Source organism: Leptosomus discolor, chromosome 5, assembly GCF_034619465.1.
Source record: "Leptosomus discolor isolate bLepDis1 chromosome 5, bLepDis1.hap2, whole genome shotgun sequence".
Lineage (NCBI taxonomy): Eukaryota > Metazoa > Chordata > Aves > Leptosomiformes > Leptosomidae > Leptosomus > Leptosomus discolor.
The window spans coordinates 34,486,743-34,508,275 of record NC_141395.1 but is presented as its reverse complement, the minus strand read 5'-3'; the positions used below and the strand labels follow the sequence as shown (position 1 = coordinate 34,508,275).

The 21,533-nt window shown below is 38.5% G+C and overlaps 1 protein-coding gene across 4 annotated transcripts in view; it reads left to right on the top strand.

Moving 5' to 3' along the window:
• Positions 1 to 21,533, top strand: part of MYO1B (myosin IB) — a 95,784-nt gene that overhangs the window by 19,591 nt on the left and 54,660 nt on the right. For all 4 annotated transcript variants that reach the window (XM_086466140.1, XM_086466138.1, XM_086466139.1 and 1 more), the window contains exons 3-5: positions 14,999 to 15,093; positions 18,290 to 18,394; positions 21,209 to 21,255. In XM_086466140.1, coding sequence (XP_086322266.1) covers positions 14,999 to 15,093; positions 18,290 to 18,394; positions 21,209 to 21,255 — 247 coding nt within the window. The remainder of the gene's footprint in view (positions 1 to 14,998; positions 15,094 to 18,289; positions 18,395 to 21,208; positions 21,256 to 21,533) is intronic.

The window sequence follows — 21,533 nt, the reverse complement described above, 5'->3', positions numbered from 1 at the left end:
TTTGCATTAAAAGCTTTCAAATTTAGAGACTTAAATTTTTGCAGGCGACTCCTAAAAACCAGCTTGCCTTTATATAGGATACAAGCACAAAGATACCAACCTGATGCCTATTAAAATGCAAGAATGAGGAACTCATTAATGTTCCCCGTTTCAGTGATCATCATATTAATAATTATTGAGACAAATCATTATCCTGCAGATGTCTGCAATTACTCTGACAATAGGTACAATTTCCTGTTTCCTTTTAAAGTTTTGAGCCAATGTAAGCAGTGAATATGGAAGTTATATTTTTGCTTCTGGCTTTTTTTGTTGGTATTCCAGGATTACATGGCTTTGGAAACACCAAGATTGCAGTAACTCTTTTTCCTCCTTGATTTAAAGCAAATATTTTTGTCTGAAGGGCATGGTAAAGCCCTAGCTGTGAAGGATAGTTTTTGCCTATATGTAAAACTAAGCTTTTCCCCATAGGTAGCAGAGTTTTAAGATACATGGTAGCTGCCTTTATTTGTTGAAGGACGGGATGGTGGGGTGAGAGCCTATGCTATAGTTTAGTGTCCTTCACTGCACCAGTATATTTGTTTTAACATTTGCCTTCCAGTTTGTCCTTTCTTTATTTTCATTTGCTTTCATTTTGGGTGGGTTTTTGGGGTGTTTCTTTTTAACACACACACACACCCCCCCACACACCTGCCCCAATTTTGTTCACCTTGCTGTATACCCTTTTCACAGACCTTTTGTTCTTGTTCCTAATAATTCCTGACTTCTCCAGGGACTCAGCCTTTGGACTTGTTCATGTAGCTCAGCAGAGTGGCTCTTTCAGAAGAGATTTATAGTCAAGGGAAGATGATCACTTCAGGGGTTAGTTGGCAAAATTGACCACTGGGCAGGGAGGGAACATCTATGGCTGACAGAAATCATAAATAGCAATTAGGGAGGACTGCCAGTACCTAATTGTTAAACCCATGCTAGGAATGAGTTGAAAGAAGAAGGGGGTGGGGGGTGGAACCCTACAGAGAATATTGAAGTCTTATTTTGGAAGAGGTCAGGCTTATTACTCTCTTAACCTTTATAGTGAGGCAGCACTGGATATGGTGTATCCATGAATGTAAATCCCTCAAGTATATAGATGAAAAGGGGATGAAGCATCACACTTGCTTCAAGAGTCAGAAGGACTTCATGGCTGAGAAGAGCCTCTTCAATTGCAGGCTGCTGGCACGCCACCCATGGGATGCACAGTTTCCTAAATTTTACACTTGGTAGGAGACCTCAGAAGTTCTTCTCAGAAAACACAGTTTTGAGGAAGGCAGTTGTGATGTGGCCATACTGAAATGGCTGTCTGATTCTCTGAAGAGCGTTTTGGAAGTAGTTTGTGAATTTGAAGGCTTAGGGTATAAAGCAAGGTTTCTCTTGCATTCAACAGTACGTTTAGCTTTTTCCTGAAATTTGAGCAGGGCTATTTTAGTTGGTTTGGATAGCGCATAATGCAGCCATCTCACCCCAGTGCTTCAGAGGTGAATATAGTCTTATTGACAAGAACAGTAGTTGCTTGTTAGCTGCTGGTATTAGGTTGAATGAAATTTTGTGATAATGCATAATAATCCAGGAACTGATTTATAGCAGGACATGTGGTTTTAAGGAGGCTCAAAAAGATGCACCCAACACCCAAGAAGTATAAGCAGCCTGGAAAAGCAATGTATAGAGTGCTGTGCTTTATTTTAATTTCTAAAATGGTCTGGAGTGACATTTAAGATGGATTCTAATGTTTGCTGGAATGAGCCTTTCCATCAGCCCTGTAAGTAGTGCTACCTAAATTAGGAAATGAAAAGGCCCTTTAAATTCTTTTTGATGGCAGTGATGCTGTCATTCTTCTGTAAGTGTCCAGGACATGGAATTTCCAACATGAAAACGTACAATGCTGACAATGCTGTGTGTACTTGCAGACCTGTAGTGCAGGTGGGGTGGAGCTGCCAGAGTTGCCTGCACACAGGCTTGCCCAGACATCAGCCAGTCTGGCAGTGTGGAGTCCAGGTGGGTTGTGCTGTTGTGGCGTTTAAACACTTCCTAGGCGAGGAAGGAGAATATATAGAGTGCAAGGGTTATAAAAAGCATCAAGACAAAACCATCTCCCAAAATACCCCAGGAGGCAGAGAAGACTCTCCTTCTGGTCTTGCACTCCAGCATCTCTCTGTCTCTCAGAAGCTACAGTAGCATATACTGCCATGACAAATTATTCAAAAGCACCGGATCCACTGCCTCACAATGATTTTAGTCTCGACAGCTGTATCAGTACTGTCAGTCACAGCTCCTGAAAGTCCCTCTGCCAGAGGCCCCCCTCTCTGGGCAGGACCCACCTGGTATCCATCACTTTCTCATTTGGAAAGCTGTGTGTGGTGCTAGCCCACATTCACGTGTCCAGTGGATTTTCTGAAGGAGCTTGCAAAAATGCAAGAATTGGGTACCTTTAAAACGTAAGTGAGTTTGTAAGGGAAATACTTAATTCTAGATCTGTTCCAGATGCTTCTGTAACTGTCGTCATGGTGTACGAAGGCAAATAATCTTGGGGCATCCTTCATGAACTAACTGCTGGCTTAGAGCCTCAACAAAATAACTTTATTTTCAGAACTGTTTTCAAATATTTACTTGTACCTCTGTACGCAGCATACTTTCACGTTTGATGTCCCAGTCATGTCAGGGATTGAGAGTCAAATATTTCCAATTACCTGTGACAATCTCTCTTCTTTTTTCTGCATGTGAGTGTATTAGTTGTAGTCTGTGTTTATTTGTAAGCATAAAAAAGTTTGGGGTTTGGCTAGATTGTTAGAGCAAACATAATAATTAAAAAAGTGGGCAAAAAAAGCACCTTAATATACATTGAATAGTTGGAGGTGTGTGTTAATGCTCCAGTAATCTAAACTTAAGTTTTTTGCCAGATGCAATTTCTCTCGCAATTTCTCTCGTTTTCCTGGAGCTGGAACATTCTGACTAGCATTCATACTCTGCCATTTATATTTTTAGGATACAAAATGCTGGGATTTTTTTTTTTTTTAATTTGCATTGTCATATTGTGTAGAATCCCTCTGATATACACAAAAGGCTTGGGAGTTCATTCAGTATGACTGAATTTTGTGAATGAAGTGGGCGCTTAATTAAATAAAGGAAAGGACCTGCAGTAGTTTTTCAGTTTATTCTCCAAATTTCTCAATACATAAATGCTCTTTGTCTCTTCTCAGCACTTCAAATAATTTTCCTTCCAGCTGTTCTTTTGTATGTCTAGGTTAGGACTAAGACTAGCCTTTTTTGTGCTGCTTAACAAAATGGAGTTCTTCCGATTAGAAAATCGACTGATTTTATGGTAGGACTTGGAAATAAAAGCATTTTTGAACACTTCTTGTGACTTTAAATGTAACTTGATTTTTTAAAAAAGCATCAGATGGCTTAATTTTTCTTTTCATTAGAGTTTTGGGACTTTTTGCATGCTGAAAAGAATAAGAAGTGCTTATAAAGGAGACACTTCCATGTTTCACTTCTTAAATGCAGGCTGAAAAGTAAGGGCAGATAGAGGCCCTGTCAGAAATGAGAGAAATCCAATTTTATGCCGTGTGTGTAAATGGACCAGAATTTTCATTATGCCTTTCCTGAATTGGCAGCTTGGTACTCTCTTAAGATCTGGGATTTCAAATTGCAATTAAGAACAGCTGTCATCCTTTCATTTGGGAGTGTCTCATTGTGTTTAATGGTTGTCTTTTTTTTTCTTCTTTTTTTAGCAATTTGTAACACACCAGGAAATATCCATCTGTTATGCTTGGAGCCTTTGTCAGGATTTTAGATATGGCATAAACAAGGCTAATGTTTAAAGCCTTAAAGAAACTTCAGTAAAATTCCAACTCTTGTACCACCTTTAGCAGCAGAATATTTTCCATTGAATCTCTTATTGGTGACTTTATGTGAAGGCTCTGATTTTTTTTCAGCTCTGGGTACATCATGGTTAATGTAGTTTGGGTTATTAAAGATAAATTTTTTCATGTTATGAATCAGGAAATACACAGTCTTAATATTTACTGTCTAGCACACTGAATAATCTTTTACTTATGTTTTGAATAGATAAGAGAGCTGGGACTGGAGTTTGCAAACAAAGTTCTGAACTACAAAGATGGTTTTAATTGTGGTCCCTTCAGTAAATTAGTTCAAATATGCATTTTTCTTGTGTGCACAGTTTCCTTTATATATATATTACAGAAATGATTTTTAGTTGCTGAACCTTGTGGATTTCAAACTGCAACTGATCATAATTACTCCAAGGTGATGCTTACTGAGGATGTATCCATAGGATAAGAAAAATATGTGCAGTTGACATCCTCCTTGAGTATCAGGAGACCAACCAAGGATGTAGATGGAATACATTGTCCCTGGAAATGGTCCACATGGACTGAACTGAAGCCTAGTATTTGAGCAGTCTGAAGAAGGCTTTTCTTTTCTTGCTTTGACCGTTCATTGAAAAAAAAAAAAAAAAAAGAAGAATTGGATATATATTCATAAATCTCACACACAAACTTTTGAGCAAATGCCATTTTATAGACTGAATAGACACGTTAGCTTGATGTTGTAGCTGCGATAACAAGCTCTCAGAAACTCAGATAAGCTTTAGTGCCTGCTTTGTCCAGGGGTTCATGAGAGATTTGGAAAAGAGAGCTGGGAGGCAAAACCCAAGTTGTGTAAGGCTTCTTAACTTCTTAACAAGCTACTTGGTTTAAGAGGACTTAGGAGTTACTGGCAAAAGTAAAAAAATCAGTAACTCCTTTGGGTAAACTGGCAACATACCTATGTAATTACATAGTGTTGATTTTGCCCATCAGCAGTTTTCCAGATAACTGAATTACTTTTATTGGCAGTTTTGTCACTGTTGTCTCTGATAAAGTTGCAGGCAGCTGCACGCTAACTTTTGTTACAGAGCCTAGGTTTCAAATCTGATAGTTAGCAACTTACTTTAGCTTACATGATGTGATAATACTTTTACTTCTCCAATATTGTAATATGAATTTGGAGGAGCATTTGATATTTTTTCTGATGGCAAACTGTTGCCTTCCATTGCAGTCTATTGCATAGCGCATGGCTGATGTTTCTTTACCTATCTCGCCAGGCAGAGCTATGAAGTCACTCCAAGATGTATCTTTTTATGTGAGATGCTGCAGCTCTTAGGTATGTGTAGCATACTGGACTTGCTGTGCTACAGTGTGCTATTGTCCTGTGAGATGAGTCCTTTGAAAGCACGTCTCTTTCTACAAAGTGAGTATGTGAAATTGGACACCGCACTTCACTGTTCATCTTTCCCTGAGTACTGAAACATATATAATTACTTTAGAATAAAGCAATAAATTTATTTTGCATTCTCCAGTTAGCAGCGTGGAGCAAGCTTGTCTGAGAGTACTGATACTTCTGCAATAAAATTATTTGCAGCAAGAGAAGTCCCTGCGTGAGCATATGGTAGCAATTCATGCTTATTGTGGAAGCCTAAACTTGACTTGCTATATCTCTGCTCTCAGTGCATCAGGAGGAAATGACTTATTTCTGCCTTCTGACTTCAGGGTGATGCTTCTTAGGGCTGCAAATAAAAGCAGGGTTTTGTTTTTGCTAAGCAGGAGTAAGTTTTTTAGAGGCAGCAACATGGAACACTACCTGTTTGCTAAACATTTACCCATATGAAACCATAAGAGTAGCGGTCCCCTCTCTGCCTCAGGAAAACCCTGCAACCAGTACAGCCCTATTGTGGTTTCATTGGTGAGATCAAAAAGTCACTGGCATTTTTACATGGAGCATCTGTGCTCTGCTGCTAATTTGGACGAGCTCAAACTATAAGGATGCATCCTATTTAAAAAATAAATTAAAAAAGCAAAGGAAAAAAAGCAACTAAGTATATTCCCATCTGTACAGGAAAAGCCAAGCTATAATGATTGTTGTTCCTCTAATAGGATTATAGAGTCTTGTGTTCTAAGTATTTCACCTCACCTGTACTCTGGGCCTGCTTTGGATAATTGCAAGGACTAGCATTTGGCCACAATCAGTGTTTTAAAAATGAGGAATAATTGTTTCTTAATGTTTCATTTTGATGGAATATGTATTATGCTCAGCCACCTGAGTCAAGATGAATTAGTTTTATTTGCAGAGTTTACTTTTAGTATGCTGTTCACACAGTGCAGCAGCACACTTAAAAGTATGTCTTGTTCTGCAGAAAAAGATTTCTTTTATATAGAAGCTGACATGAACTGAACACGTGTGTTTCACCAGTGAACTTCCATAATTTTCAGACACATGCTGTATTAGGTACAGAAACTAATTCAATTTTCTGTAAAATATTGAGAGTCTGAATATTGCAGCACAGAAAGGGAATAACTGTTTTCCCCTGCTCCCCCTTTTCCTCCCTGTCCCACCAACCCTTCATTTCCACATATATGCAAGAGCTCAGAGGTGCAATTCAAATCTGCCAGTATGTAGATAAAATAGAAAGGCTGAGGGAGCTGGGTCTCTTTAGCTTAGAGAAGAGGAGGCTGAGGGGTGACCTCACTAAAGTTTATAAATACATAAAGGGTGAGTGTCGGGAGGATGGAGCCGGGCTCTTCTCGGCGATGTCCAATGACAGGACAAGGGGCAACGGGTGCAAGCTGGAGCACAGGGGGTTCCACATTAACATAAGGAAAAACTTCTTCACTGTGAGGGTGACAGAGCACTGGAACAGGCTGCCCAGAGAGGCTGTGGAGTCTTCTTCTCTGGAGACATTCAAAACCCACCTGGATGTTTTCCTGTGTGACCTGCTCTAGGTGGTCCTGCTCTGGCAGGGGGGGTGGACTAGGTAGTCTTTCAAGGTTCCTTCCAACCCCTAACATTCTGTGATTCTGTGATTTAAAAAATTTTTGTGTCCCCTAGTTAAACTCTCACAGCAAAGAAAATCTGTTTGCACCTCTCTGTCCTTACTGTCCCATTCAGCTGTCTGACCCCTTGATACTCCATTTGAACTGGGGAATGTGCTTGTTAATGGACGAAATCCCAATTTTTACTAGCCCAACCTCAGGCACTGCAAAGCTTCAGAAGGTTCATGGAGAAACACAAACCTCTCGCCACCGGCATTTCTTGTGTGCTATGAAACTGTTTCCCTCACAGGTGTTCGCAGGCTTGTGTAGAGCAGTGAGGCTGGCACTTCATGGAAGAGTCTGGAGCTTAGAATCATAGAATCATTTTGGTTGGAAAAGACCTTTAAGATCATCAAGTCCAACTGGAGAGAAATGCTAGGCTTGTAAGGTCATTATGCCCTGGACAGAGCAAGGACAAGATCTGAGCAACTTGTTCATCTGGCAAAAAACAGCAAAAGGATAAGAGTGCTGATGTCTGCTTCTCCCTACTAGAAACCTTGCGAGCGGAGATAATAGCTGAAAGAGGGAGCCTTGTGGAGGCAAGATGGCTCTGTTTTGGCTAAAGCATGCAGAAAGACTGTTTCAGCACAAAACTCTGAAGGCTGTACTGCCCAGGAGTGAAACTTTTGTTTAATTATCTAGGAAATTAATATTACAGTTATCACCCCTGCCTGATTCTAATACATATATAACTATGTCACTTAACTCTGAATCATGCTATATGTGACCCATGGGAGGGGAAACAGAGAATTAGAGAATAAAAAGAGGAGAATAAGGGGTAAAAATTGGGAGAAAGGGACTGAAGATCTAGAAGAGACCATCAATGGGCTGTGCTCCTCTTCCTCCACCCAAGATAGGGACACCTTCTTGATAAGAATTGTGCCTTTGCCCCAGCAAAGAATACCCGGGAAAACATGGCCAGCATTATTATAGTATATTAGTGCTGTTGCGGTAAGTGCATTTGTCAATGGCAATTCCACACCTGTTATATCTGTCACTCTAATAAATTATCTGTATCTGCAATTTTGCAAAACTGCTTCAGTGAAAGTCCCTGAGAGGGCTCTGACAGGCAGATGTCACATCCTTACTCTTAATGTAACACCAGCCATTAACCTAACACTGTCAAGCCCACCACTAAACCACGTCCCTAGTGGAATTATAGGATCATTTTGGTTCTGAAGCGGAGTGTGGCTACCAAAGAGGTTCAGCTTGTACAGTAAAACCACTGAGTGCAAGAAGTTGGCTGGTTTAGGCAGTCATTAAATCAAGCATGCAAGTGCTGATTTATCTTAGGAAATAAACTGCAGCTAATTAAATATGGTTTTTAATGAAACAATAGAAAACACCTCCTGTACTTCCCTTCAAGGATATCATAGCCCAGTAAAATCAATATTTTTGTAAACAGAAATGCCTTTTCCCCCAAGAAACTTAAAATCCTTGCAGTGCGCTTTACAACAGACTGACTTGTAGTAGGTCTTACTTGCTGTAAGAGGCCCAGCTGTGTCCTTCTGCGTGATCGTGTAGGAGCTGGTTGGCTGCCTTGGATAATGCAGCCTGGTGTGTGGGGTGAGAGATTGTTTTGGTTATAAACTCATCTGGTTAATGCTGTGCCTTGGAAATGGGCATTACCCATTCATGCTGGATCCATGGTCTGAGTATTAGTATGGGTGAGGAGGTGATGGTTATGTGGCATCCAGCTGGCTGGTGTCATGTCAAGGAATGGGACTAGTCAAGGGGGAATCCAAGCCAAGCTGCTCTCTGTAAGGCTGATGACATGGAAATACTTGCTTCCCTCCACACCTTGGTTTATGTATATATTTACTTCAGCTGCTCCAAATAAAAGAGCTCGCTATTTTAATTCCCTTTAGGCAAACCATGTCACAAGTTATACCTGTTGTTTTTCTGTAACTGCAGGTGTTTATAGTGTGTACAGCTGGCACTGGGCCACGTTAGTTCAATTTGGTATGCTCTTGTGAGTTTCCATGGTTAACGTATCTTACCAGGACAGGAGGCTGACCTGTCGGCTTGTTTACCTGCAGCACCAAAGCTCTGCCTGCTACTCGGCTTGTACTACCGTACTATATTACTTTGGAGGACCCAACCTTCGACCCATGCCCAGGTCACTCTCCTGCCAGTCTACTGAGCATACTTCACTGCCAGCTTACAGGACTGAGCTGTTAAATGTGATCAAGACATGCTTACTGGGCTTGATAGTGTTTACTAAAATTTAGAGGGAGGATTTATTTTTGTAGTCTGGATTAGAAAGTGGCATGGTCATCCTCAACTTCAGAGATCCTGTTTTCTGCTGGTTGAAGGAAAATAATGCAACAGCTGGGTCATAGGCACCTGGTAAAAGGCATTTCTTGTTTTCCATTGTACTAATGTGCAGCTCTAAAGAGATGCCTTAGATGTTGTCAAAATAGGTGGACAATCATAGGCTGTGTTTTGGCTTTTGTGTACAGTGCTGGGGAAAGACCACTGTTGGTTTTCAAAAAATTAATTTCATTTTGGACTGTCAGTCAGTAAAAAGGAAGTGATCAAAACTGATAAAGCCTCCTGCTTGCTGAGAGGGGAAATGTGTGTCATCCTGTGAGAGGGAAAAGGATCGAGGACAGATTAGGCTGTGGTGAGCTGTGAGGTAGTGCAGGCACAGTATTTGGGGAAGAAGCATTTGGGTGGACCTCTCTGTAGGAAAGATTTGAGGACATATTTGAAATCTGCTTCATCCTGAGAAAGGCAAGATTTTCAAAAAGAACATTTTCTTATGTCCAGACCTCAGAATATTGGCCTGAATCAACTTGTCTGCTAAACCTGCAGTGTGTATATGAGCTTTGAAGAGTATATTATATTCCCAGTCTCCTGGAACAGAAAATAAATCTCCCTGGCTTAATATTACCCTGTGTTTTAAAGTGTTTTACTCTCAAAAATCAAGAGTGGCTTTGTCTGTCCTCTTTCCCCTCCCTTCCCTTCCATAAATTACAGCTGCTTCTTACGAGTCAAATGGGCTGATTTACACAGCTTTGGGCTTTATTCTGCATCTAATAACGCGCAGTTGCTAACGTGAATAGCAAAGTGGGGAAACATACACAGGAGGTACCCTTCTGCTGTATGTATGTATATTAGCCACATAGTATTGATAAAACAGGTTTCTGTGCTCCCCAGGAAAATAAAATTGGAGAATATGAATAGGGGAAAAGGCTTTCCATCTGTCCTAGCACATCTCTCTATTCTGGTGTTTAAACTTGTTTTATTTTTTTCCTGATTGGCATTTTTCAAAGAGCAGCTGCTAGCTTGTGAAGGTCTATCCTAGCCGATCCTCCATCAATTTAGCTGTTACTTTATTCACTCCAATGGCAAGCTAATCAACCTTTTCTTTTCAAGTGTGTCAAAGTGCTGATCATGAGACAGTTTGTAATTAAGGAAAATGGGAGTACACTTTTTATCCTTAGGGCAACTAGATTAAATGATTCTGCATACAAGCTATTACAGTAAGTAATCTCTTATAGTTGTTTTTCCTGAATGGTGAGTTTTCCACTGAGCTTCAATGCGTGGGGAGAACATATATAGCAAATAGTGATGATTTATAACGTAAAACCTCAAAGCACTTTATAAAATGTGCTTCCACCATTCCTAGCTCAGGTCATTAGGAATTTTTATACCAAACCAAACTGATTCTGATGTTTTCCCACTGCAGGTTGCAAGAGGAGGAAATAATTTGTGTGTTGTTACCCTGTAACATAGTACTTCTGTGCATTCAGAAAAAAAAAAGGAGTTTAAATGATGTACTTAATTAAACTTTAAAGAATTAATATAAATTATGTTTTTATGTAAAATTTACATTAAAACATATGTACAATTTACATTTTAGTGCTGTTCTTTTTAGTCTGGCGTGATCTATGGTCTTTGATAAACACTGACTTCTAGTAACCCACCAGTGTGTTTATAAACACAGTTGAGCAGCAATGAAGTGGTACCAGGGCTGTGCTTCATGAGGAATTGGAATGGTCAAGAAAAGAGGTTTTCTTCATTTTCTTTGAAAGTAGTAAATGAGTTGGCAGTTTCGAGCTAAGATTAAGCAATAGATGTTTTAAACTGGAGACTAAGACCCTCAGAATCAAAGCAACAGTCAGTGAAGATGGGATGAAGAGAATTGATTCTATTAGTGCATGAGTAAAGCATTTGGAGGGAATTTAAGATAGCGCTGATTACTGTTGATTGAGAATGCTAAGGGAAATGAGAGGAAGAATGAAAATGATAGCAGAAAGAAGTGCCGATAGCTGGCAAATACTGATCCCTGTGATTTTGGCTTAAAGGAAAAAGGTGGTAGAAGAGCTGCTGTTGTGAGCTGATTTTATGACAATAAGGGCAAGGTTTTGCCCCCATGTAATTGTGGATGCAATCTTGAGCGTTCAAATGAAGTGCTAGCAGTTGATGCTTGTTTTGGGGGTGAGTGGGTGGGAGCCTTGCTTCTGTCTCTTCCTGACCCTGGTGTTTTGTTAAAGAATAGAGATGCTGTTGTGCTGCTGAAAATTGCTGGAGCCCTTTGAAAATCCCCCTTGGAGGCCTGTTTGCTGTTTCCCTTTGTTAGAATTTTTGGGTTAGGACTTTGTGACTGATCTAGCCATCTGGAGCTACGTGGCTGAAAAAGCTGTGCTATGAAAAAGCAGAGCCTTCTTACTGAGCTAGGTGTGGGTGGCGTTTTGATTTCAAATTGCTTCTATACTTAAGCCTTAGCTAAAAGAGAACTCCAGTAAATATTTCTGTGTTTGTTGTGGTAGGAGAATGTCGTCATCTTTCATGAAAACCTAAAAATCAAAGGAGAGCTTATTATAAGGTATGGTAAATGACACTGCTGACACTCGCTAGCTAATTCAAACCACATGGTTTATAACTGCTTTTTAAAACTACAAGCTATTCTAAAATTTTACTTAGGCCCTGTAATTGTGAGGTGGCTCAAAGAGTGGTGTGTTGTTTAAACCTATAGTTGCAAATGGTGACTTCACAGACCTTAATGTTGCTAAAAGGAATAGAAGGATTCTTTGTGGTCTATGGATCATTAAAATGTGTTAAACTAGAATGACCTTAAACGGAATTTTTATGTGTGTGTAACACATAGGAAATAGCATGAAGGTATAATTTTTGGAACAAATAGAGTTTGAACCACAAGACTCAAAGTTTGTTTTGTTTTGTTTTATTGCTGCAATAGGAGGCGATAATAGATAGGAAGGGCTGTGAGGTATAATGGTGTGCCGTGAAAGTCGCCATTACAAATGAATAGATGTGTCTTTTTCTTTGAGATAAAGATCTTTGTCCAGGCTTTGACATAAATGTGTCTAATGCTGTTTATGCAGTGTCAGAAAGACAAAGAAATCTTAGTTATTTAACTATAGCCTTGGTTATGCCTCCTTCAGTTGAATTGTTGGACCAGTGGTTGAAATGGCAGAGGTAAATTTTAGAACACTTCTACTGGTAACTTCTGATAAGTGCGTATGCAAAACTTATTTTGAAATGAGTTGACTTATTTTTTTCTTTTGTCTATAGTATTTTGTCTTCAAATTTTATCGTATTTGATATACTTGTGAAGTATTAGATTTTGCCAGATTGTGTAGATTGGAGGAAAAGATAGTGTATGTTGTCTCTAACTAGATTGGCTAAAACCTAGACTGGATGAAATCCCACTCTCCAACTTGCTGCAGTATTGTTAGGCTGTAAGCTTCTCTGCTGAGGGAGGAGAAAAAGCATGATTTGGTGTTTTTAACTATGCAGCACAGGCAGAGTTAATACATACATTAAGCAGTAAAATATATTTTGGCAGGGGCTGTTGGGAAACTACAGTTCAGTGTATTAGGAAAGATTGCTAAGCTGATTAACTCATAACTCAGTATATCAACAGGGAGAATACTTTCTCAGTGCTTGATACTGACTTCATTTTCTGCCGTGAAACTATTGCCGAGTTGTTTCAACAGTGAAATACTGGGTAGTTGATAGCTGTTGATTGAAGGACAGCAGGCACAGAATGAGCCATCCAGTCTGTAGGTTTGAAAATCATCTCAGAGTCTTACCTTCCTGCTGAAAGCTGGTTTCCTGAAACAAACCCATAGAAACCACGACATTAGTATTAATGTTTTATCACACGGCCCATGAATGCTCAGTGCAGTTTTATTTCTTTCATCTTCATCCTACTGCCTTTTTTTTTTTTCCCTCCTTGCAAAATGGAATGTGATGTGTACTGAAATAAGCTTTTCTGAGTGCCGCACGTTGTACTTTTCAGTTTACAAGTATATCTGTGGCTGCGTTCAACAAATATTATTCATTTCCTAAATATATCCTGTAAGAGAGTCTGGTAAAGTGTTATTGCTACTGTAGTTTGGATTCCGGTCAGTAAAGTAGATGCCAGAAATTGTGTCATGGTCTCTCAGCAGCAGCAGAATAATTTTTAATTTTTGTTTTGTTAGTTCTCCAGCATGTTGGCCACATCACAAATTGACTTTATTGTAGTGCTAGAAGCATTACAGACTGCTACTTTTGCGTAAACACATTTTCACCTCCAGTTGAACTACTGAGTTCGAATGCTTCAGTCACTGTAGCAGTATTAAGTTTTGAGAGATCAGTCTAAATTTCGGTTCAATGGTATGTGAAAAGGAGTTAATGACCTTTGATTGTGATTCTAAAGTGGATGGTCCAACCACCTGTGCAGAGAGAAGAACTGTAATTTAGTGCCTTAGATAATGCAAGTTGGCAAGAAAAGCTGTGGGAAACGGAGCCCTGGGCTCATCCTGCACCTGGACAGGCAGATGTGCTGCAGGAGAGAAGAGATTGAGAGAGGCACAAAGATGTGATTATTTAGTAGTAAAGGAGCAGTAAGGTATTTCATTTACCTGTTTTCCAACCTTTTCAGAATACCATTCACTTGGTATGCTGGTCTCTTGCGGGATGGCTGAGCTGATAATGTGATGCAACCATAAGAACAAACAAGCAAACAAAAGCAAAACCCAAATAAGTAAATATGAGATGAGTCTAATACTGATGAGAGATGAGGAAGTATAAATGGTATGATACATGTATGTGATAATTAAATTTGAGACAATAGGACATGCTCTCCATAAACTTTTTGGGGGAGAAAAGCCAGAATGAAGAACTGCCTGAGCTAAGACACAGTGGTAGCCAAAAAAAAAGAAATAAATATGAACTAATTTGAGTATGTGTAGGTTTAATATTTGAAGCTTTCAAGTTGTGTCAATAGGAGTTCTAGAAAAGGCTCTATGTGGCTCTCTCTACTTGCATTGTTTTGTCCATGCTACCCCTAACTACTTTCATGACAAAGAACTTGCTTATCTATAAAGGGGCTGTGGCTGCCTGTGAAAGCACTATATGACTATGTTATTCAAAACAAATACTTGATCTGTTTGAAGTTATCAGCTGAATGCAAATATCCTGAACTGTTGCAGAATAAAGCAAGCTGTTGATTCTTACTATATTCTTTAATTTCACTGCATGACATCACCCTTACTGAGTTAAGAAAACACACTTATTGGGAAGCACTTCTGCGTGTTTATGCGAAAGTCCATTAATATCCAAATGTTTAAAATGCTTCTTATTTTATAAGGTTTTGAGATTTCTTCGTACTTTTTTGAGTAGAAATCACAGCTTATGGTATCCTTAGTGCTAAGGATTTTCCTGTTTCTTTTTCTTAAATGTCTTCAGACAGAATACGTCCTGTTGATGTGATGGCATTTTGTTCAATGAAAAATATGACATTCGTTATTGAATGAAGAAGAAAGCTATGTACATTTCCCTGAAATTATGTGAATTTTTTTTGAGCTTGCTTCTTAAGAAACGATTAGAGGTTATGTTTGCTTGTTCCTGGAGAAAGTCTAAATAAGCCACTGAGAAAAAGTATCCATTTTGCTTCTGTGGGTCTTTACATTCTGAAAAGTAAATGCTTCACCGCTTACAGAACATCAGCACGTGGGGGTGGGGTGTGTTTGTTTGAGTTTGTTTGTTTGTTTGTTTTCCCTGCCTGGATGTGAGAGACAGATTGTAGTTATTGTTGGTATTTTTTAAAATCTAATTCCCAATTGACTCTTTCTTTGCAGCTTTGCTCTCTCAGACGAAGCATATAGATCTTTAAGGGACCAGGACAAAGACCAGTGTATCCTTATTACAGGAGAGAGTGGAGCTGGAAAAACAGGTAATAAGCAGTTTTTATCTTATTTGAAAGCATTCAGAGTTATTCAGAGTCTTGCAGAGTGATGCTAGAGTCTGTAAGAGTTGAGGGATACAGGTGTCTTTTTGTCTGGTGATTGCAGAAAACGAATGCTGTCACACTTGCTGTGGGTGTGAGCTTGCATAAACTAGTGTTTTTTCACTTTGTTACTCTGATGCAGTTGTATCACATGTTAATACAGTATCCTCATGAGTAGGCAGAGTCATACTAGAGTCTTGCTGGTTTGTGACACAGTATTGCAAGGGAAAGGAAACTTTTAGGCTTTCCTTGTGGGAAACATGAAGATGTAGAAAACTGGATGCTCTTGGTCTTCTAGACTGGAAGACAGTCCTTTGATACTTTGAATGTCTTTTAATAAATGTATACATTTAAACTGCATCATGCCATTTATCCAAGGACAATAAATAATAGTAGCTGATTACTCTGGAAATTTCATCAGTCTTTTGCATACTGTGCTCAGCAGCAATTCCAAGATTGGCTTGTGTACCAGAACACTGTGTTTCTCAGGCAAAGCTGAAATAGCCTTGAAAATGACTGCTAGTTTTTAAACTGCAATGGTAGAAATCAAGCAAGGATTGCATAACTGCAGAACATTTTAGACAGACCTTAAAAAAGAAAGAAACCAGTTATTTTCTAAAATAGCAATTTTAAACTGAGGTGACTTGCAAAAAAGTCAGCAGGTAGCAACGTGTACATCTGTTTCCATGTTATTTAAGAGTTTTTTCCTTTTAATATGAGAAAATTTGGAGCTTCGTATGCTTATAGTGAGCAAGACTTAAAGTGGGTGACAAGAAGTTGCTTTCCAAGCCTTTTGTGAAAATGTGAAGTGTAAGCTTCATCTTCTTGTTTTTTTGTTTTTTTTTTTTTTTTTTTTTTTTGTGTGTGACTAGTGGCACCCAGTTGAGAGGTCTTGAAATCTTGTAATATAATCCTTTTTTTTCAGTTTAGTAACATGGAAGATGCATCTGTGTCCAGTAAAAGTGTGTATTAAAATAATAAAGTTCTTATTTATGTGATTGTTAGAGATTCTGGCTAGGAGTTCAGACTTTAGAAAGGAGTTCTGTACTGATACTGCTTAATGTCTTGATTTCCTCAGGAACTGTGAATTATCAGGCAACTCGTACAACTGAGGTCCACCTTTTACTCATTTAGTTTAGTTGAAAGGTGCAGCAATGGTTGATTTTCTGAATGTCTCTATTTGTAAAGAATATTCTGGTAGATTCAGATTTGTGTAGAGATTTTGACTGTTCTGTAATTTTGATAGCCATATGGGATATAATATTGAATTATTCCTTGTTTATAAAGGAATAATTAATTTATAAAAGTACAGAATAATACAGGGTTTGAAATTCAAGTCAGTAATCGACTTGGAATCTTTGCTATTCTCGCTCTAACATTTGATGTAAGTACTGTTGCTGAAATGGGGCTATTAGCTGAGAAGTTGGGTTTCTGTTGGGGAAAAAAAAAAAAGGGGGGGGGGGTGTCAGGAAGGAAGTTCCTGGAGTTGAAGAAACAAACTTGTTGGTACAGAACCTATGTAACTGTTTTAGATTTTTGGTAGCTGGAACATTTGGCATGTTTGGGCTGGAAGAATTGAAACTGAACTCTCATTGGTTGAGGTTTTTTATTTACTTCAAATTTTGTTCTTGTTTCACAGCATGTTTATATTGCTAATCTATAGTAACATTGTGCAAGAAAACATGGTACATTACCAGAATGAGGGCTGTATTTAAATATTTTTAGATGTTAAGGTAATCATTCCCTTCCTGGTGTCTTTATTGGACCAAAGAGAGTTCCTAATAAAAGAAAAGGCCTTTATTTTCTTTCAGTGGTGTTCAAAGCCTATCTTGAAGTCATTGTGTGTTGTTTTAATGCATACCGTTTTATAATACCTTATTTTCTGCTTCAATGCTTTCTTCTCTTAGTGACTGAGTAGCTCTACTTAAAGTTGTTGACTGTTTTAGGAAATATTTAACATAAAATAATTTGGTAATTCCAAGCTCTGAAGGGAACATATTCTTAAAAATGAGAATTGGGTTTAAGGTGTGATTAAAGGAGATGGGGTGTGGTGTGGTGTGTGTGTCTTATGGACGCACCTATAGTTCTTGCTACATGCTTGCTTCCTGCGTTACAGGTTTGCTCAGTTTCCTCTATAATATGGGATAGTAATTTAATACTAGCAAACAAGTTTGATTAAATAGAAAAGAATCAAAATCCAAGGGATAACTTCTTGTTTGTCAGTTCTTTCCTGAAATGAAACCCTTAAATTTGTAGCAGTTCTCTGAAGAACAGGTAATGTTTTTTTTGACCAATGTGTTGAGTTCATAGGGATTCCAGCTGTTAGTAATTACATTGTATATTAGCTGATATTACCTCAAATTTGTATATCTTGCATTGTACTAAACATCACAGACTCTGTTTATAAACAGAATCCTTTCTCAGCTGCTCTTTGTCCTGACCAACAAAAATACAAGGGTTGGATGGATTCTTTAGTATTTGTTTATGTCTATATATGGGTGATTGACAACCGTATGAGCCCAAAAATTGTTCCAGACTTCGTTAAAAGTTTGTACCTTTAGTTAGTTTCATTATTTATATGAATGCTTCACTTTCTCTATTCGTTATACTTTGAAACAGACTGCGTAATGTTCTGTGATGTTGAACCGTGGTTATTCATGTACTTGTAGCGTACTTTAGAGTTGTAATTACATGTGTATAGTGTTGTATGTTTACACTTGTGGTATTGTGTATCTGCTGATATAAACTGATTGAATTTTGCACCTTGAAACTGCTTGGGCCTATTTTTTCAGTGTAGATTAAAACATTTCCAACGTGTCAGCTAGGGATAATGTTCTTTCCTTACTGAATGCTGAATGAAGGCTAAATGAAAAAGTAGCGGGTAATGTACTATATCCACTGGTGGCTGTTTAGCTTGGGAGAGCTCTAGCTATTTAGTTCAATAGGGCTGCTGAGGTAATGGCGTGAGTCTCATAGCAGGATGAGCTCCTTCCTCATTTCCAGATGGTGCAACAACGTAGAAGAAAACTGAAGTGAAATGTGCTTACGGTTCCTGTCTGGCATGGTGAAAATGTCAAGTTTGCAAATCATTTTATGGCCTGTTTACTAATACTTACCACTTTATTTTGCTCTCCACCTACAGAGGCGAGCAAACTTGTCATGTCATATGTAGCTGCTGTGTGTGGAAAAGGGGCAGAGGTTAATCAAGTAAAAGAACAACTTTTGCAGTCAAATCCAGTTCTTGAAGGTAAGAATCTCATGTAGAAGTCTGTTACCCCTGTGTGTATCAGCTTTCCTGCTGAGATGGTTTGGAAAACTGTCTGTTGTTTCATTGTTATTTGGTGTCCAAAACCACAGGAGATGCTTTCTGTGGAGACAGCTACAAGATTTTAGTCAGTTACGGAGAAGTCTTCTTGAGAGGAAAACTGAAAACTCCCTCATGAAGCGAGAGCTTAGGAGGTTAGGTCATATTTCCCAGACTCCTCCTGCTGTTCTCTGGGGGTGTACCCTTTCTTAACCCTGCTTTGGTGATGCTTGGCTGTGTCAAAAGAATTGACTTCAGTTCAGTCCCTCTCATTCGTTTCCTTCCAAATTATATTATAGTCTCTAGGAAACAAACAATCTCTGTAAAGCATTATTTCTCTCTTAGGAAAAAAAAAAGGGTGAAGAAATGGATCTTAGAAAAAACTAAGCCAATCCATATGCATGCCTGTTGTTCCCTGAGACTTATTGTTCCCTGGGTCTGGTGACTCTATTGGCCTGTCTTCCTGACAACTACCTTTCCTGCTCTCCCATGAAAGACTTTTCACCTTTTAATTAGTCATTTTAATTTAAAGATGCTGGCTGCCAGAAACAGGATCTTCATTTTTCCTGGAAATAGGATATATGATCCTCAAAGCTTGCAGTTTTGTCCCATTGTCTAATAATTGCCTTCAGAAGTGCCTTAGTTGGTGTTGACTTATTTAGGTCTATTGTCTCAGTCTTTCCCACAGTTATCTAAGCTATTGTGTTGCTGAGTTAAATTCTCATGACTGCTGTACAATAATTTTGCATTATGGCCAGCTGATATGCAGTGTCTGTAAGACTGTTGAGTGTCAACATTTTGTTTATTGCCTAGCTGTCTATAGGTATATGCAATGATTTGGAGTCTATAGCGAGCAAGCACTCCACAAGTGAGAAGAGGGGGGGAAATTAAAAAAAAGGGAAGGGCATGCATAAGTAGGCTGAGAGTAGCGGTGAACTGGATGGGTAAAATGTGGTCAATGACTGTACACAAAAAATGTAAGCAAAGACTTGTACAGAAAGGATAAATGTTAAAATTTAAGGTTAATAAAAGTGCTGGATAAGCCTTTCTTTGATGATCACTGTTCTGGAGGGCAGATTTCAGATTTAGACTGAAATAGTATGGGAAGTAAGAAGGTTTTTCTTGCGAAAGGTAGATTTTTTCACAGGAACTGCCAAATGTATTGGATTTCTTGTTGGTTTGTGAATCTTTGTTTTAATGCAAGGGGAACACAGTAAGCTTACAGAAGAGTCCCTTATCATTTTAAGCTATTATTTTTTCTACTTGGTGCACTGGTACCTACCTATTTAGCTTTTTTGAAGGTAGGATGCTGGGTTATTCCACGAGGCTGCTGAGTAAGCCTGGCTGCTTATATACATTTTAGACAGAAATTAAGCATTTGTGGTTAGATTTATTTTTCTTTGCTTATGTATTTCTGTTTCAGTTGAGCTGCAGTGCAAGGAAATGACAGAAATGTTACATATGTGTAATTTATCTTACAGGATTTTTTTTTTAGCTACGGTTGCTACTGTAAATTAACTTTTAGAAACAATGAACTTAAGCGAAAACTGAGTAATGTGTCTCATGCTTTATAATGGAACGTTTGTGCTTGATTCTGTGTAGTTATAAATGACTCTACTGTTCAGCACTGTGTTTAAGAAAATGCAGCTCAGAGATTTGGTTGTTGAAAAGATGATTTATTGCAGGGCATAAAGATTTTAAAAACAATTCCTTCACTTATCCGTCGCCTTCAGGAGCAACAAACTTTTCCTTTTGGCCTCAGTTCTTTGGTCAAGAATAAGTTTACTCATGCAAGTTTGCTGAAGCCTAAAAGCATGTATTTATTTCTGTCCAAAAAACATTGACTTGACTTGATCTTTGAAAACATATATGCTATATAAATAAATACTGGTATAAATAAAGTCTCCTGTTGGAGCAGGAGTGCTGTACTTAATAACATAGGGGACACTTCTGTTTGACTCAGCGTGCTTTGACAATGTGTGATGTTTAGAGCTTGAATTGTCCTCCCATCTGGGTTCTTGTCCTGCCTGTGTTCTAAGCTGATGGCTGCCTGTCTGAATGTAGCCCTCGGAAGTCCTTTCTCGGAGAGTTCTCATCATCAGAAAACTTGAGCTAAAGAAAATAAACCCAAACTATTCAAAAAGCTAGTTTAGATCAAGCTGAAGAGTGTGCTGAAGTTTTCTTGTGAATCAGACTTATTTCAGCTAATTAGTATTCAGCTTAAGCTAGGGTAAATGTGTTGGAATAGCATAAATAGTTTGAAAGCATTGATTAAACCATGTGATTTTTAAGTGTCATTCTGTGATTTCCTCAGTTCTGGCCTCTGTCTTTTACCATCTTCAGTTCTGGGAACTAAGATTCATTTCTTTCTCTGAATTGAAAAGAAAGAAGTCTTTGCTATATCTAAAGTTATTTGGGTAATAAAATTTTAAGTTTGATGATTCAAACCCCAAGGATATATGGCTCAATCCAGGTGCAGTTTACTCTTGGAGCCATTTCCCTTTGTATGCTCATATTTCACTTTTTTAAACAAAGGAAGTGTTGAGACAAAATTTCTTTGGACTTCCAGAGGTGACTTCTCATTTGTGATCACATCTGTTATGCTCCATCTATCCCCAGTGACTCATACAATGAACAGGGTATTTTCTCGGAAGTCTGTTATTTCTTGAAATATATAAACAGTCATAGATATTTTAGCTTTTTTTTTTTTTTTTCCTAATATATTTGGTTGTCATATTTGTTTTTCTCTTTCTCCAGCTTTTGGAAATGCTAAAACAGTGAGGAATGACAACTCCTCTAGATTTGTAAGTATTTTCTTCAAGGCTGTATTTGAATTCCTTTCAGTGGAGCATGTTATGTGGTTGGGTATTTCTGTTTTATCTTGTATCAACCATCAAGGCATCTGTAAGGAAGGAATGAATAATTTGGAGAGAGAAATTTCTTGTAGTTGTCTGAGGATCGTGGTGTTTGGAGAAGGCAAACAACTTCAGCAGCAATCAGTATTTCATTTTGTACATTTGAGCATATTCTCCTTCCCCAATCTGTTCGTAGTGCATTATTAGCAGTCACCCCTCTTTTTAAA